Here is an 18,119-nt window from a genome sequence, read left to right as displayed (position 1 = left end):
CTTACCCGGTCACGACACTGATAGTTATGCCTTTAAAGTCCTGATCCAGAGAGAAATTCAGGCTTTTTTTTTTTTTTTTTTTAATGTAAGTGAGGGAAAGCTGCATAAGTCCTTTACTAGATCTGCAAGTAAGTTACAACAAGAATTATAGAGTCTTTTTGCCTAGCCCTTGTTTTCTCATTGGCCATTATGTCCTTAAAAAACATCCCCTCCTTGATTCCCTGTATATGGAAGTGACCCTCGGGGTAAAGGCCCCGGGCTGCAGGTGAAAGCACACCAAGGTGCACGTTCTTCCTTTGTGCTTCGTCATTTAGCTCCATTTACTTTGTCCGATGCTCACTTTGCAATTGCTAATTGGCCTGGCCAATTAGCCAGGGCCATGAAGCAGCTGCCATTAGCTTCACTCCCTTGGCATGTGCCTGTTGACAAGGGTCATGGAACAGAAAACCAGGGCAGAGTCCAGACTTGTGGCTTATTTTGTTGAAAAATAAATGCCAGAAAATGGCACTGGCGAGTGGTGGTTGCTGTATTGCAGCAGTTCTCTGCAGTCTGGATGCTGAATATTTCCTGCTCCCCAGATGCTTTCCTGCCTGAGAGGAAGTACTTGCATGTAACAGCAGCAGTGCCTTTCTCAGTAAGCTCTGGCTGCCTTCTGTTTTCCTTGAAATGATGCGGCATGTTTCGATGGCAAGGACGGAAGCATCAAAATCCTCCCTTGAAGAGGAGTGTGGCACAGGGCAGGGCAGGGAAGCCCTGGTGTCTAGGAGCTGTGTGCCTTGCTGGGGTTGATTTGCAGAGCTGTTTACTTCCTTGCTGCTTTGCATTTACAAGAAGTGTATGTCCAAGCCCCGAGCTTCTGTGTGATTATTAAAAAAGAGAAGCAAGAGATACAAAGACTGTTGTAGCTAGAAGCTAAAAGACTTCCCTAAAACCTCTCGTAATATGGTCTCATAATATCTCAGTATGCTTTATCTAAGAGACTATTCGTAAGTAAGGTACACAACTATTTCGTTTTGGCCAGTAAAGATGATGTATGTATATGGAAGGAGAGCAAATTTATGCCGTATCAGATCAGAGGGAAGTTGAGATGGAAGAACAAGGATGTGAGCTCCAGAGTTGCTTCCTATCTCAGTTCTGTGAAGATGACAGTTGTGCTAAGCTAAAACGTCCTAGTCCCTAGTAACGTGAAGTTGTTCTTTATGCCTTCTGGCCCGTTTCAGGGTGGCCAGCCTCAGGCTGAGCCCAGCAGCAGAGCTTTGTGGAAGGTGTGGTGGGTTTTTCAGCAAAGGAGGAATCGATATTTCAGGCTCCACTAGAGGTTAGCTGGACAAAGCTCCTGGCAGATAAGAGTAGTGAGACAAATAGCTGCGGGTGACAGCCCGTGCCAACACCTGGTGGAATCCAGGGCCTTGTCAGCTGTTTCTGGAGACTTGCCCAAAAGTGTGTCAGGTCTGCGATAATGCTCTCGCTACGAGCTGCAGCCAGCTTAATTCATCTACCCATGACAGTTCGGGGGAAGTTAAACTAATGAGATTAATTGCTGCACCGTAAGAGTCACTTTCTGTTACCCAGTTCTCCTTCTTTTAAGGGGCAATTGTGTCACGTGAGTTTTGTTAATTTTACAGCTTTTTTTTAGTCGTAAAGGGAGAGATATGGGGAAATTGACTGCTTCCCCTTCTGTTTCCACAGATGGTGATGTGATAAGTGTGGCCAAGATCATCTCTATGTAGGTGACATTCTCCCCGGAGGAGCAATCCCCTCTTGCTGGACATGCGTACAGAACCACGGTGCCATGGACCTGAAGGAGAAGTGTCAGGTAGGTCTCATGAGAAGAGTCACTCCAAACTTAAATTTTGAATCCTTTTCTTTGTCTTTCATTATTTTAAATCAAGACTGACAACTTGTCATTATTAGTAACAATATGATCCGTAGTTAGTACCAAAGTTAGGAGATCTGTGATCTTCACACTCCTAGGGATGTATTTGCTTGTATTAGTAGATGGGATCTGCCACTGAATGTCTTGGAGGTGGCAGAATGATTAATTCTGTACTGGTTAGCTCATGTTTTCTATCCCATCAATTAAAGTGAATATGGTGAGAGCTAGGACCTTTAAAACACTTAGCAGACCTACTGGTTAGTAGGAGAGAACCAGGGAGCAATGTTGTGATTTCTTTATATTGTGGATTTTAATGACTGCCTGGTTTTGTTTTAGGAGATGTCAGTTAACCTAGAGAATGATTTGGGGAAATTCATTTCTATGTGATAAATTCATACATGGCTTGGCTTGTCAGGGCCCCAAAACAGTTGTGCCTGAGAACTGTTTAAATGAGCTGCGATCCTTGTGGCTAAATTATTACCTTTCAATTAGCAGCCTCCACAGGGAATCTCTGTCATGGTGGGGGGCTGAACAGATCCTAGAAACAGAACTCCCATCCCTAGAATGAATCCGTGCAGGCTGGGACTGAGGCACCATCAGAGAAAAACACAAATGAAGTATATGCTGTCTCGTGTGCTGTTTCTTTTGAGGATAAAGGTAGGGCTGGACACTGAGCTTGTCTTTGATTTTTGAAAATAAAATGTGGTAATAAAATCCTCCGAGTTCTGTTTTTTTTTTTTTTATGCTCAGCATGTATGTCTTGGGCAATTGTATGTCTTTCCAGGGAATGACATTCTAGAAAAGTGCCAGATAAATCTGTATATTGTTTGGAAGAGCAATCTGTCTCTTGCTCCCCTGCTGTGCTTTCAGCTTCAAATAAGGGAAGAAAAAGATCTTCATGAATAGCTGCAGTAGGAGCTAGAAAGACTTACCTGCCTTCATTTGCAGGGAACTGTTAACCTTATACATGCTACTACTTCCCAAAAGTTAACATCCAGGCTGATGTTGCTCATATAGGATTACTAACTGGCTACGTACTTTCAATTTAGCAGCCACTCGAGTATTAAACGCTTATCACTCCAAAAAGTGACACGTCATCTGCTGCACTTGCCTGTTAGACTTCTTACTTGCTGTTCCGTGGGGTGTGAGATGAGAAGGGCTTGGGTTTGCTCATGGCTAAGCCTCTCACCGCTGCCCTGCTCTGAGGACATTTGAACTGTGCTGTTTTATGCACAGTTGCTTTATGGCTGCGGAGGTGACATTCCAATGCAGATAATTACCTATTTTTTTTCCTCTTGTTAATGGCATTTTGGGCTAATCTGGTATTGATCATTTTAAAAGATGGAGCATTTATCATTCCGTGCAGAGCTGTTTCTGAGTAGTGTCTGAGAGCTCCAGCCCAGGCTCTGCTGCAGTAGGTTACAGGGAGCTGGGCTATTCAGAAATCCTAGGCTCCTTTCCTGTTTTACCAAGGTTTCATTAAAATGAAAGGAAAAAATGACTGTGCTCTTTTCAATAGCAATTAAAAAATCCCTTCTGATGTGCAGTGCTTTGTTTTACCACCTACTTTGCTTGGATTCTGAGCAAAGACTGTGAGTTTGTACTTGGTAGAGGTGTGTTATTTGCTATTGATTAATGAGTTTGCTCCGGATTTTTTTTTTCAGCACTGCAGAACCTCATTTCATTGCTTTTAAAGTGGAATTCATTTTCCTCCCCAAAGTGAAGAACTCAGATGCCTATATGTTGATAAGGGAACAAATTAATCTGCTGCATAACCTCAGCGCTAAAGCTGATGTGCTGGGTTTATTTTAAAATGCTAAAAATCAAATGAACCCCCGATGAAAATATCAGTCTGAAATCTAGTTGACAGCAATCTCTCTAGCCCAGTGTCAGTGTGTGATGAAGAATTACAGCTTCTGGAACACAAGATGTGCTCTGAGCTCAACCGCAGCAGACATCAGTCGCTCGGAAGGATATGAGATTTGTCCTCGGGCTCCAGTCAGCTAATACAGCTCCGTTGTCAGAAGTGACTGAGGATCAGAGCTTGTCAGGTGTGTTGTGGACTTCCTGCCAATTTTCACATTACATTTTCACAGGCAGAGAGTATCTTAGAAGCAGTGCTGGAACCCTCTTAAATTAAATGTGCTGCTATCTTGCTCTGTTGATCCTCAGCTCTCTAGTTCCAGCATGTCCAACAAGAGCGGCACTCCTGCCTCTGGACTGAAAACTAGCTAATTCCACTGCCTCTTTTTGTCTCGCCTGTAACTGTGTCTGTGGTTTTTATTCCCTGCTGTGCAGCTTCTCTAAGACCTCATCTCTTTTTCCACCACCACACCAATCCTTCTTGCACAGACTTCTCGAAGCTGCAGTTTTTATATAGGTCTCAGCCCTTTCCCTTTACCTTTGTGCTCTGCCTTTCGCTCTGACACGCGGTTTTATCTTCATATCTTAAGATTACAGCTCTGCTCTTTCAAATGCACAAAAGCACAGCCAGATGCAATTTATGATAGCAGCTGATATCAGGAGGAAGTTACACAGCACAGATTATTGCCCTACCCAAAACATTGCAGAGCAAGGTCTCTAGGTCTCTAGAGGAAACAGGAAAGAGGAGATTTGGTCCATTTGCAAAGCTGGAGGTCCAGAGCCAGGAGAAAGTTGAGCTGGGACCTCTTTACCGCATGAAGAACAAGGGTTGTCCATAGAGTTGCACTGTGACCAGCCAGTTTTTCTACTCACAGTCATTTGAGCTTCCAGAGGACACATACAGAGCCATGGGAAGTAGTTCAGCCAAGTGCTGAGATGAGAAGGAGTTGAGGTAGTGTGAGGGTTTGCCCTTTCTGGCACCATCTCACTGGTGCGGGTCTTATTTTTTCTTCCTTTTGGTCTTTGTGTTGAAGTGGGCAGGTAAGCTTAGTTTCCTAGTAGGAAAAGATGAGGGAAGGAAAGACTGTTCCCTTAGGACACCTTGTTCCTCTTTGCAGTTTGAAGTTGTTGTCTGGGAAATCAGATGCCCTACAGGAAGATGAAGGGTATCTTCTTCCCTCTGTCACCCCCTGCTCTCTTGCTATCTCTCTCCTAAAGTGACACTAAATACACTGTTTCCCTTTGACATTTGCTTTAAGAGATCTGCAAAATTACATACGAGTGTGTGACTCCGTGCCAGCATGGTGAGGACAGCTAGTTCTTTCAGGGGCTGTCTCGTATCTACCCTACCTTGCAGTTATTGTAAATATTGGGAACTCTCATGTCTGCATTTCTGGCTTTAAAAGCAGCAAATGGGCTGTGCTAATTTAGGCATCTGAATCTCAGGGAAGGAAAGGAAATGAAAAGGTGAGTGCTGAGACACGGTCTTCAAGACTACATTAAATGCTGGCACTCAAAGTCTTCGCAGTGTCTGGCTGTTCCTTTTTATCCAGGCCGAGTCCTTGGTGAGCTAGTGACCCCTTTCTCGACTGAGTCACTTCTTTGCCCCTTTGTATACGGTGTGAAAATAGTTGTTTTAATGATCCCTTTGCAGAACTGGGAAGCCCCAGGCAGAATGAGGGCAGCTCTGAAGCAGGAGCTGTATCAAAGCCTATTTATAAAGACACGGCGCTTTCCTTTAGCAGCAGAGGGAAGCGTTCCCGTAACAGGTGAGGAGAGCAGGATCATTTCATCTTCACCTCCGAGTACCTGTTCATTCCACTTCATGTCACTGTGTTCCAGCTCTGCCGAGGTGTTCCCTGTGTCCGCGGGTCCTTCCTCCTGTCTGTGCCAGTGCCAGGTGTCGGAGAATCCCTGATCCGTATCCTGGGCTGTGGATAATCTACCCGCGCCTTCTCTTTTAGCCTGTGTGGCTCAGGGCATGTGAATATTTGATGCTGAGAGGGGCTTTTGCTGTTTGCTCCATCCAGAAGGGAAAAAGGAAGGGAATGCTTCACCCTGGACCTGTAGCCATCCCAAATCATTCAAATAAGATTTTTATTGAGCTTGAATCCAAAGCTGTGGGGTCATCTGGATATCTCCCCTTGATTTATGTAGGAGGGGAGTAGGAGTCCTGGAGCTCTTGTCTCTATGTAGCCCTCTCTTCCTGGCCTGCTCAAGTTTCCCTTCTCCAACAGTGGTCTATTTTGTAGCACTTTGTCCTGTCTAATTTGCCATCTGCTTTTCCACAGAGCCCTGTCTGGCAGCATCATCCCTTGCCGTGCCTGCACACGCACCTCCGCAGGCAGGGAAGCCAGGGATTCTCCTGTGCAGGCTCCATCTTCCAACTGGACCCTTCCTGCAGGCAGCTGGGGCTGTCTGGCGCAAACTTTCTTCCCTCTTTTCCCTTTCTTCTCCCCGGCTTTCATCCCTCCCCCCTTATCCGCCGCCTCCGATCCGCAGCATGACTGGAAACAGGCTGAATTAATCAGCAGGCTGCTGCTTCACTCTGCTGCTTCTGCCTCCCTGTGCGCAGCGCCGGGCTCTGCCCGCGCTGGCTCCGCTCCCTCCCTGCGCTCCCATTTCGGGAGGGCAGCAGCAGGGGAAGTTGCTGGGGAAGCGGTGCAGGAATCCAGGGCAGATGCTCTTCAAGCAGGCGGATTTCTGGATCCCCCGCCACGGCAAATGCCGCAAAGTAAGTTTGGGCAGTGAGATTCAAAATGGCTTTTCTCTTCCTCAGCCTGTGGTGCATGAAGGGCTTTGAGGTTCTGGGGAAGGAGGTTGTGTCGGGAAATGAAGCAGGGAATGATAATTTTATCTAGCGAATGTTTTGGTGTTGGAGAAGGTGGGGGAAGCAGCTCTGTATTAAACTGCAGGCTGGATTCTAAAAGCAAGTGAAGGGGCCAAGAGCTGCCATCCCCTCTTTTGCTGCCTCTGCTTCACGTCTCAAGTTTATCTGTTTCTTGTTGTGCTTTGATCTGAAGCTGTTGAACCTCCTTGTCCTTTCAGATATGTCTTACAATGCATCTTGTGGGCTGTGTGATAGTTTTAGTTCCCACATCTTCCAATAGAGAAATGATGAGCAGGAGGAAACAAATGGGGAGGGGGGGGGATGAAAGATGTGCCGAAGTTCCCCGGCTCTCTGAGCATTGCCGGCCTCGGGAGATGAGCATCCTCTGGGGCAAGCCATGCACTGGTGTAAAACCTTGTACTTAGTGTTGCAGCCAGCGTGCATATGGACCCCAACAGCTTTCTGAACCTGAGGAAATACCTTAACTAGATGAAAGGTGGCAATTAAGGCTCAAAAATTGCACAGGTGAGCCTTAAAGCGCCGCATAAACACGGTGTCACCCTGCCAGCAGCCTGGCGGGCAGGTAACTACGGCTGGGGATTCGCTGCTGCAGCGAGGACCGAGGGGACCGGCTGGGGACGATGCGGTTCAGGAGCGGGTTGGCACCCAGGGAGCGGAGGCCCCGCTTCCCGCTGCTGAACCGAGCGAGGAGGAAAGCGCCGCGTGCGGCGCGAGCGAAGGGATGTCGCAGCTGTGGCGTCCGGCACTGCTGCAGGGAGGGCGCAAAACGTGAATGTCACTGCCTGGCTCAAAATGGACTCTGTTCCCAGCGAGCGCAGTGCTGATGCAGAGGGCTGCTCGGGGCTGCTCCGGGCAGCGCGCGGGATCCCGCGGCTCCTTGCGGAGCGGCTCCGCGCGCCGGGATCCTCACCCCGCTCCGAGCTCCTTTGTCCCCAGCCCGGGGGAGGTCCCGGCTGCCTTTCAGCCGAGGCTGCAGGTGGAGGAAGGAGACGCTGTTGACCATCACTCTGTCCATTAATTTGGGCACTGCTGTGCTCCGGGCTCTGCTCATGTCCATTGATTCGAGACCACCCACAGCTGCACGGAGGCTGCCAAGCTTGTGTCAGGTGGCATTTAAACCAAGTGTAATAGCTGTGTTGGCTGGGCTTTCTGCTGCCCTTCTTTGCACACCCTGTTTTGAAGGCACTGGTCCCCGCAGGGCTGTGATGCAGCTCCCTGAGTCGTGCAGATAATCACGTTTCCTTTTTCTATACTTTCCAGTAGTGTTCAGGTGGGTTGGTGAATATTATAATCTTCACAACGCCTCCAGTTGGCAGGCAAGTGGTAGTCCCATTAAAGAGGTAAAAATATATGGCGTGGAGGAGTCTGTGATTTTCCCATTGCCACAGAGAAATCTGTGGAGGAGCAAGAGCAGAATTTGGGTGTCCTGTTTAGTGCAGAGTCTTAATTCCAAAGATTTTCCTTCCTTACCGAATGTGGGTGGCGAATATGGAGGTTTCACACAGTCCGGGCCTCTGCATAAGCCCTGTTGTCAGGAATCAGACTTCTTTGCAACAGTAAGTAGGTGAGCACCCAGAAAGACACCAAATACATTGGGGTCCAAGGGCGTAGGTTGTAATGGGTCATTTGCCCAGAACGCCCCATCCCCTGGCTTGGCTGCTCTGTAGTTTTGTACAATGAATCTGCATTTGTAGGCAGCCTGAGCGTTAACTCAGCAGCCGTGGTCCTGATGGGTGATATGTTTCAGAGCAAAAATAAATCCCTTTCTAGCGCTGGTTTGCAGTAAGAAATACAAGAAACTGCATGCAGGGGTGTGTGATGTCTGCCATCCTCTCTGAGGGGAATAGAAAGAGCTGTGGGTCGCACTGTGCCTTATCCTCAGCGAGAATCTGACTTGTGGTACTGAATGCAAATGTGTCTGGAGGAGTCACTTCTGCTCGGGAGCTTTTGAAACTGTGAATAATGCCTGGATTCCAGGGGGTATGATCCCTGAAATAGATTAATAGCCTGCAAAATATCATTGGCAAATTAAAAACTATCTTCTTGTTTCTGCCAGAGGAATGCAAAATAACTCTCAGAGAAAGGAAGAACATTCTGCTGCCTGGGCTCTCTCATCCACCTGTTTAAATCTGAAAAGCAGTTGAGTCGAAGTGTTAGAAAGGGGGGTCCAACGTGTGCAGCCTGGAACGAAGGAAAAAACCTGATAGCTGCCTGGTAGGGGCTCTCCACACCTCTGAATCGGGTGAGCGGAACTGGAGCCTGCGCGGATTAAAGCTCCTAGCAAACCTGCTGTTTTCTGCTCCCCTGTTTGCTTAAACAGCCTTTTTCAAGGCACTTGTATTACAGTGCGCAGCGCTCTTGATGAGGAGCCCTTACCCTGCAAGAGACTGGATGTGCAGAGGGCAGAGCACGTCTGCGGCTTTGCTGGGCTGAATCTGCTTAGGTATCTGCAGCTGGGAGGGTGAGTTTTATAAGGCAAAGCAGGTGTTTGTGCTCCAGTTTTGCTTCAAAAAAAACTTGACAAATGTGCTACAAAACGTCTCGTATCAACGCACACTGATGCAGCAAATAAACGTGCTGCTGTGGATGTGTGATGAGCAGGATGGGAATTTCAGGAGGAGAGAGCAGGAGCCGGTAGGGACTGTCAGGATTAAGGTGGGCCACGGGAAGCAGGCAGGACTGGGGGCGATGCAGGAGCAGCTCCGCGTTGCGGGAGGAAAACCAGGGGTAACTGCTCTTTCCCTACCTATCAGTGTGGAAAGGCCCCTGCAGTTCATGGGGAAGCCTTTTTGCTGTGTGACAGACAGGGCTATAGGTTTAAGCAAGCTCCTGGATCAGCCTGCACTGGGTATCTGCCAGCTTATCTCCCCAAACATGCCAAATGAGCAGAGAAGGTAAAGAAACCAGAGTACCGAGACTACTGAGCCTCTGGTTCTGTGTCCTCTGGCCGTGAAATGCTTCTCATCTCCTTCCAGATGAGCCAGACCAGGTCCTAAAATGGGGTGTTTGCTAAATGTAGGCCAGGTTCCCCCTTCCTGATGTTTCTCGGCAAGCTAAGCAGTAATTTATCATTTAGGATACTTAGAGAAACTAAAGATGAACACATTTACTCATCTTTCCAGCCTTCCATCCCTTCCCCTCTTCAGCACGTTCGTTCCCTTCAGAAAATAAAAACCGCTGAAACAAAAGATCTCCTGCTCTGTTTGCTTTTTCATCGGTAGTCAGACTGCAGAGTACTGAGTTTCTCTTCCGATGCAACTTTCCTATGCCAAGATGAATGTTTGATGAATGTGAATGTTGAGCCTTTTCTTAATGAACTGCTGCCTGCGGTGAAGGGCCTTCCTCACCCTGGGGTGCTCCCCGCCTGTTTTGAGGCAGGAAGAGCAGTTGCAGCTGCTGAGAGGCTGAAAAGGTCCCCCTGGGGCAGCTTAAAGGGCTGTCGTGTGGAAAGATGGACTTTGGGGCTTTGAAAAATGCCTCATTAGCAGCTGATGGCTGAGCAAGGCGGACCTTGCTGTGAAAACCCACAGCGGCCCCGTGCCGGGCGCTCGGGGCGGCTCTTCCCACCGTCCCTTCGTTTCGTGTTCCCCAGGTCAGGCACCGGGGCCTCACCGGCTGCCACGGCAGGATTTGCTCTGGACCCCCGTGTCTGTGGCTCCCCAAGGTGCATTTCTAACCGCCCCTCTCCTCCTTGCTGTTTTCCCTGCCCAGCACGGCCGCTTTTACCCCTTGCCTTCTCGCTTGCTCCCTTGGGCACATCTGCCTTTACCTCGCGTTGACTCATCTGATGGTACCGTAACTCCAGGGTAAAGGTTGGAGCAGGCGTGCGAGTATTGAGTGGCACCATCTGTGCAAAGGAACCTGAAGTCCACGCTACCTCTCGCTGGATGTTCGTCCTGAAGCCGAAGGTTGTGGAGCAGGAAGGAGAGAGCAGCTGCAGCCTGAGCCCAAGCTGGAGCCTGTGGCCGCAAGGGCAGGAAGAGCTGCAGCTCCTGCCACAACTGTTTGCTGGGCTGAGTGTCACCGGTGGGACCGGAGGAGAAGCTTCCTGACTGCTTTGTGTAAACAGCACGATACACCTGAGCATTTTTAAGATGCAGGATATCCTATGTGGTTTATCTGGTACCTTCAAGGTGGCTGTATCTGCCCTTCTGCAAGTGCTTCTTTGGGGTTTCCTGTTCTTTGCTCCGTTATGAACATTTTTTGTCAAATAGCTTTGGATCTCTGCTGATGCTGGTCTTGTACTCACCTCGAACCCGCATGAAACTGTCAGCTCAGTCTTCAAGTTGAGCAGCATTGCTTGTATATCTATTTCCACCTGGGAAAGACTCCCGCAGCAGGGATATTTCTTGACCCAGCAGTTCAGCATTCACCTGTTACCCAGAGCCTGGAAATGAACATCGTGGATTTCCTTGAGACACAGCTATAGCGCAGTATTAAAACATGAAGAGCAAACAAGAACTTTTATCGACCGGTACCGTGATGTCTGTGGCAGCCACCTGCCTGCTTTTTCTTGTTGCTTCCCTAACAGTGATCCAGTACTCCACGGTACCTCTCAGCAGTCTCTGTGATTTGAAAGGAAGGTAGAGCTGCATGTGTTCTAGCCCCAGAAATGCAAGCACTTACCATGCTCTCCTGATGTGAGCACCTTGTGGCAGTGTTGTCCAGGTGACACTGTCTTGGGATGCTCCCTCTCAGCCTGCTGCCTCTTCCCTGGATGAGGAGGGAGCGGTGCTTTGGCATGTGCTTCCTTCAAGTGCAAATGCCTGCCCTGAATGTTCTCACAGTTCAGCACTTCCTCCTGTAAAAAGAGGAGCCCATGGTGGAGTCTCCTGCTAAGCTGATTCATGGCCTAGCACATAAATCTGGGAGCTTCCATGTCCAAGCAGCCACCGAAGTGCAGCCCCAGCAGCTGTTGGAATCAGAAACATCTCGTTTAGATTTGCAGATATTTGCAGCTACCTACTTAGCTGTTACTACTTTTAGCAAAACAAAAAGAAACATTTGGTATCATTAAATTTCCAGCATTCCTATCTGTGCTTGGTTGTTACAGTTCAGAACTTGTTGGGCAAAGCTCACATTAATCTGATTCTGAGTAAAATGGTGGGGGGATGTGAGGATATCCCAGTTTTCTTCCTTGCAGCCAGGTGGTCTCTCCCTCTGGAGCGGCTGCCTGTTTGGAAATCCTACTCATCCCCTTTGGCTAATCACCATGCTGATCTTTACAGGTTGGTAGCAGCTCAAGCCTATGAAACCTGCAGGAGTTGAGCAAGCTTCCTTTGTGTCGTCCCTATTCCCTGCAGATCAGTCTTGTTTCGCAGAAGTGATTTGCTATTCTACTTTGGTGGAGTATTTACCTGGCACAGTGAGGACTGGTTTGTTTACCTGATGTTATCTAGGAGCTCTGATTCCAGCCAGCAGTCTGAAGTTCACAGGAGGAAAGAAGATTTCAGGGAAATGACAACTTTGACTGCTCCTGATGAGTGTGAGACAGGGTGCTCCAGCAGCAGCGCTAAACTGTTTTTCTGGCTCTCTAGGATGAGATGACCTCAAGTTTGGGCCTTACCACAAAGAAGGCCCTCACGATCCTGAGAGACCAGTTGTCAGCACTGCTGGAGGGACATCAGAAGGAACGGAAAAAAGTGACCTCCTGGAAGGTGAGACACCAAATAGCACAAGGGTGGGCACTCAGTCTTCCTATCTCAAAGCTAAGCTGAGGCTGATTGAAGGTTGGCAGCGTTCCCTTCCAGATTGCTGCTGCAAAACTTCTGGCTATAGAACTGCCAACGTCCTCAGGACCAAAGCAAGGAATTACCCCAGGGCGTACTTCTGTCAGCTCTGCTCTCCTGGAGCTGCACAGGAGCCTAGCTTGAATTCTGAGGGACTTAAGGCCTTCAACATTACATTTGAAAAGTAATCTTGATAGCGGGAAGCCCTTAAGCCCCTGATGGCAGTGGGCATTGGGGGTCCGTATTGGGTGGAGGGAAGGAGCTGTGGGACTTCCCACAGTGTCCCCTTGCCCCGTCATGTCCAGCTGACTTGTGAATACAAAGTGGTGGTGTTTATTCACATAATTAAATGTTAATAATTTTCCTCTCTGGGTCAGTTACCCTAGTGCAGCCTGGCACAGAAGCCTTTTTACCCTTCCAAGCAGAGCGTGTTCACCCAGACTGCCCAGCTGAGGAGCCGTTAGCACTCGGATAACTAATCTGGGAAGATTTGTTATCCTGTATCATTTTGAGAGGTTTTGCATAGCGTTAGCTGCTGTCTTCACCCTTTTGCACTCAGCTTTTTGAAACACCCGTCTCTCCCTTTCGTGCGTGTTGGTTCTGTGCTGTTGTAGGAGGTGTGGAGGAGCAGTTTCCTGTACCATGGTAACCGCTGCTCCTGTTTCCACTGGCCGGGAGCATCTCTGATGCTTCTGGCAGTGCTGTTGCTGCTGTGCTGCTATGGAAGCCAGCCACAGGGGAGGTAAGGAAAACACCCTTTGCTTGTTGATGAAACGGGGAGGGAGTTTTATATCTTCTCAGCACTGTGCGTGGCCACCTTATCAGTGTTGCCCCTCATTCTGTCTAGACATTAGCATATTCACACTGATACTCTGTCCCAGTCAGTCCCCATCACAAAATTTCAGCAAACTTAATGCTGCTTCCAAATGGACTCGTGGAGGGAGAAGGAGATTTCCTTCCTTTTCTTTCTTCTGTCCCTAGATCTTATAAAAAATTGTAACTCAAGAAGGATTTTAACTGTGCTGTCACATGAGCCACAGCTTGACTTGATTGTATTTTGTGAGGGCAGTTTTGAGTTGAGACAGGTTCTTTGGAACTTCTCTTGAACTTATCCTGAAAAAAGAGCATGATAACAGATCCCCTGCTATTCTTTCTTAGACATAATTCTCTGGGATATAAGAATAAACAACTGAGCAGGTGTGCAATTATCTCTGTGGGTGGCTCGCAGTGGGTTCTGCTCGTGTATTCAAACCTCCTCTGCTTTCTGGTTTCTTTCCTTCTGCTGTACAAAGCCAAGGTGCTGAGATAGTTAATGCCGTGGCACTCTTCCTCCTTCTCCTCTTGGATCTCTTCATGATCGGGCGTCAAGAGAGGCTGAAGCGCAGAGAGGTGGAGAGGAGACTTCAGACAATCATTGATAAGATAAATGGTGAGCTCTTATTCATTTGTTTCTCATTTGCATTGTGGGTTTTCTCCTCTGTTGGATTTTTCTCCAAACCTGGTCACATGTGTCACTGAGCTTACTAGTCTTGCCCTATGCTACATAGAAAGAGGCTGTGAGAATTGTGCTCTGCTCAGGCCTGTCCTGCAGAACACTTATTTAGAGTTGTCATAAGGCCACGTGCTGCCAATCTGTATGTTATCAGGTAGGAGTCTGTTACGTCTGTGCTTTGGATTAATTCAAAACCTGAATGTCTTACAAGCATATCTACCTTCTAGAAGATGATGAGAGAAGAATACATGGGGTTGTACCACAACACAGGACAGAAGGAAATAAATTGCCGTACTTGACCATCTTCTCAGCAGGGGCCTTTGAGCCATGAGAAAGGGGGAAAAACCATCAAGGAGAAATGGAGAATTGTAAAAGATCATGGGAATGGACTGATATTAGGATGGGGGGCTCATTGGCGCTGTAGGACATAGTGTGACTGGCCCTTCTAGAGCTGTCACCGCTTCATTCTTTCATGCTGTGTGTTTTCAGATACACTTGGCAAGGAGGTGAAATGGCCAGACTCCATGTACCCCGACCTTCACATGCCTTATGCCCCATCTTGGTCCCTTCACTGGGCCTACAGGGATGGTCATCTTGTCAATCTGCCTGTGAGCCTGTTAGTAGAAGGAGATGTCATTGCTTTGAGGCCAGGCCAGGAGTCATTTGCTTCTCTGAGAGGGATTAAGGTAACTCACTTGTCTTATTTATTCGGCTCTTGACAATGAAAGATATATTTCCCAGCATTTTCTTGTTAATATTCTAATTTCCAGTGCACAGCTTGTTGGTGTAATTAATTTCTTTTAATTTTGAAAGTGATTTGAAACTCTATTTCAAGCAAGGAAGTGCTTTATTAGGCAGACTGTGTCTTCCCTCTGAAGACAATAGACTTTGCTGCATGAGGAAGGTTGGCAAAACTTTAAAGCTTGAAATTTACTGATGTTCTTTACTGTAACTTCCACTCCAAATGCCAGTTTTCATGAAATAACCAGATGTGCCTTGTCACTGCTCAAGGCTTACAAGCATTTCATTTTGTCTCGTTTTGGAAGCAACGGTTTAGTTAGTGAATTCCTGAGAGCTGAGAGAGTGACTGGTGACAAATGTGTGTTGTGTCACTCGCAGTGGGAGGGATCCTGCTGGACTCACCCCCCAGACCCTCCCTGCAGGGTTCCACCACGGCCCCAGCCGGGCAGCCTTGAGACTATCTGACTTCTATTCTAGGACGATGAACACATTGTTCTGGAGCCAGGAGATCTTTTTCCACCTTTCTCACCTCCACCTTCCCCAAGAGGAGAAGTGAAGAAGGGACCTCAGAATCCTCAGCTGTATCGTCTCTTCCGTGTCCTGAAAACCCCAATAATTGATAATGTCAGGTGAGTTAAATCAATTGTCAAACTTTGAGTCTGAGGACGAAGATCAATTCACAGTTCTCCGGTCAGGGGCATCTTCTGTAACTCAAGGGCCAGGACTGTGGCTTTGTAGAGAAGACTAATCTGGAATGATAGTTTTTCCCTTGAAAATGCTGCTGCTCTAAGGAGTGGGTCTTGTTGGGAAATGCCAGTTCTGGCAGCAAACAAACCAGAAATGAGCTGTGGAGACACTTATACAATCACTGCACCCAGTTCAGTAGGAATGGAAACCACATTTTTGGAAAACAAGAGGATGATGTTCTCTCTCTTAAAGCTATTGAATCTTCAGCTGTTAACAGTTAGGACAATAAATGGTCTCCTCAGAGGAAAATGGGCTTCCTATTGGAGTGTGTGTCATCAGTGACATGACACTCTATGGTCAGCTGGAGATGTGGGTATCTGAATGTCCTCTATGTCCTCTGAATGCACTGTGTACAGTACACGCTGAGGCATGGAGCCCTCCTGTAAGTGGGAGGAGAGACCTGGGAAGTCTGATTAATGGTACTGCAAATTTACAAGCGCAAAGCTGTTAGTACAGAAATTGGCTGCTCTTTTGGAGGGTCCCCATCCTAGCACAGGGTGAACACAATATTCTAATCAGGTCTGCTAAGAAGATTATGTGGGAGGAAAGTGCAGGGTTAGGATCCTGTTGAGTGCTGACATCCCTAGCTGTTTTTCCTTCTTCAGGTGGTGTCTGGAAATGGCTTTGTCACGTCCTGTGACAGCCTTGGATAATGAGAGATTCACTGTGCAGTCAGTAATGCTGAAGTATGCGGTCCCCATTGTACTGGTAGGTTTCATTTCAAGCATCTGCTGTTGAGCAGAGATTGTCTTTTGTCAATAAAGGTGAAGAATTTGCAGACATCAAGAAATTGTGGCCAGGCACTAACTCATGCAACTCACTCTGATGCTGGATAGTTCAGTGGAGCGAAGATGCGGAGCCCCCTCCATGTAGCAGTGAGAGTGGAGGGAGGCACTGCAGCTGCCAAACAACTGGATTTCCTAAACTTTCCCAGGGCTGGGAAAGGAAATGAAAAATCCTTCTCTACAAGCACTGGTAGTTTCCTGACAGTGTCCCCCCTTTTTGAATGGCAGGCTGGCTTCCTGATCACCAATGCTGTGCGCTTCATTTTCCAAGCTCCTGGAATTGCTTCCTGGCAGTACACTCTTCTGCAGCTACAGGTAAGGGAGTGTTTAGAGCTCCACTACATTTTTTCCTTCCCAAGGCACCACTGTGGCTAGTCCCCTCCATCAGCAACTCGCTCCATTCCATGGGAGCATCCCGTGCATGTTGTTCCTTGCACATGCTGGGTCCTGGAGCAGGACAATAACTCCACCCCTGCCATTCCACCTAGGCAGCCCTTGAAGTTGTTTGCTTTACATGTATGTAAATTATATGTATGTAAATAAATATATATACATGTGTATATTTGGCTTTAAAACACCGAGAGTTTCTGCCAAAATTCAGGAGGGAAAACAGCAACAAGTTGGTGTGATTTGTTCATGTCCTCTTTCACAACAATCCCCTAAGGGTGCGTGAGCCTCCCCTTCTGTGCTTCTCCATGTTTCAGTTTTCAGTGGTTTGCAAGCTGTCTCCTTCCTTTCTGCCTTTGCCTTTTACTCATTCTCTCACTGAGTGGAAAAGAGGTTGTGTGAGAGGCCTGAGTCCCTGGTGCCTCCGTGCTTGCTGGTAATCAGGAATGTTATTTTTCAGGTGAATGGTGTTCTGCCCATCCTTCCACTGCTCTTTCCCGTCCTGTGGATTCTTGCTACGGCCTTTGGAGAAGCCAGAGTCTTGGCCCAGATGAGCAAGACCTCATCCACCTCACTGGTAGGCATCTGTCCACATCGAGGTGTTGAAGAGGGAAGGGGTAGGGGATATGAAAGGCTCTGTGAAGTGAGCACAGTGAATTCCAGGTGAATCCACATAATCATAATTCTTTTTCTTTTATTATTTTTGGGTGTCCCACCAAGTCCCTTTTTCACAGTGTGAGTTATTTTTGGTCAGACATTTCAGTTTTGTTTGCTCAAGGCAGGTGCTCATCAGCTAGATGTAATCATTCAGAGGGCTCTGCATGGATGTAAATTCCATGTAGTGTCTCTCACTAGGGAGCATTGAGCTGCTGAGAAGGGATGGGCTACATGAGATCATCTGCAGCCCTCTGTTAGGACCTGTGGGCTGTGCAGCCTTTTCCTGAGTGCTGGGACTTTGCTTGAAGATGTGGCCTTGGCTGTAGGTCAGGGAGTAAGAAGAGTTTCTCATGGTTTTGCTGGTTTGAGGGGTGAAGGTTGGAAGTCTGGTGCGTATGTGATCCCAAAGTGACTCCACTAGCAGGTGTCAGAAGTCTCTTGTTCTTGCCCAGTGCAGAGAGGAGTTGCACCATGTTATCTTCTCTGCTGACTTCTCTTGTGCCTGTGCTTGGACACAGTTTCTCTCCTTTTCATCCTTCCTTGACCTCTGTGGCCCTAGGTCTGTTTTCTATTCTTTTCCCTATAGGATACACATAACCTTAATACCTGAGTTACCAGTGTCCCTGGAGGGAGGACAGATGTTACTGCCATCAGTGACATCTCTTTGTCCCTTCACCATCTATTTTCACTGGTCTCGCCTCGTTGCCTTCACACCTCTTCTCAGCACCCCTTGATTTCTGTCCTCGAAACCTTCCTCTTTCTCCTCACACCTTGTTCTTTGGCAGAGAAAAACCAGAACCTCTTGGCTTCCCTGCTTCATCGTCTCGGCATCTCGGTTTGCCTTCTCACTTATACTTGCACCTCCCTTTTGTTCTTCCCTCTCTTCTTCAGCTCCACATATGTCCATGCAGCTCATTCTCTGTGACATCTCAGACATGATCCTTCCTCCTTGTCCCTGCAGAGCAACCGTTGTGATGTGCTTTGGTCTTTC

At 47.8% G+C, this 18,119-nt stretch overlaps 1 protein-coding gene across 3 annotated transcripts in view; it reads left to right on the top strand.

The window, feature by feature from the left end:
• The first annotated feature begins 1,631 nt into the window (after positions 1 to 1,631).
• The window catches only part of TMEM94 (transmembrane protein 94), a 37,147-nt gene continuing 20,659 nt past the window's right edge, over positions 1,632 to 18,119 (top strand). For 2 of the 3 annotated variants that reach the window (XM_088535967.1, XM_088535966.1), the window contains exons 1-9: positions 6,367 to 6,473; positions 12,128 to 12,247; positions 12,934 to 13,061; positions 13,612 to 13,748; positions 14,301 to 14,497; positions 15,030 to 15,181; positions 15,905 to 16,007; positions 16,313 to 16,399; positions 16,932 to 17,048. In XM_088535967.1, the coding sequence (XP_088392093.1) occupies positions 6,420 to 6,473; positions 12,128 to 12,247; positions 12,934 to 13,061; positions 13,612 to 13,748; positions 14,301 to 14,497; positions 15,030 to 15,181; positions 15,905 to 16,007; positions 16,313 to 16,399; positions 16,932 to 17,048 (1,095 nt within the window). In that variant the 5' untranslated portion in view covers positions 6,367 to 6,419. Of the gene's footprint in view, positions 1,817 to 6,366; positions 6,474 to 12,127; positions 12,248 to 12,933; positions 13,062 to 13,611; positions 13,749 to 14,300; positions 14,498 to 15,029; positions 15,182 to 15,904; positions 16,008 to 16,312; positions 16,400 to 16,931; positions 17,049 to 18,119 lie in introns of those variants that run through there. The other variant, XM_010219728.2, reaches the window with a different exon arrangement.

The sequence above is a fragment of the Tinamus guttatus genome, unplaced genomic scaffold (assembly GCF_059628265.1).
Source record: "Tinamus guttatus ecotype Peru unplaced genomic scaffold, ASM5962826v1 Tinamus_guttatus_pri_ptg000649l, whole genome shotgun sequence".
Taxonomy (NCBI): domain Eukaryota; kingdom Metazoa; phylum Chordata; class Aves; order Tinamiformes; family Tinamidae; genus Tinamus; species Tinamus guttatus.
This window is presented reverse-complemented; position numbering and strand designations above follow the sequence as displayed.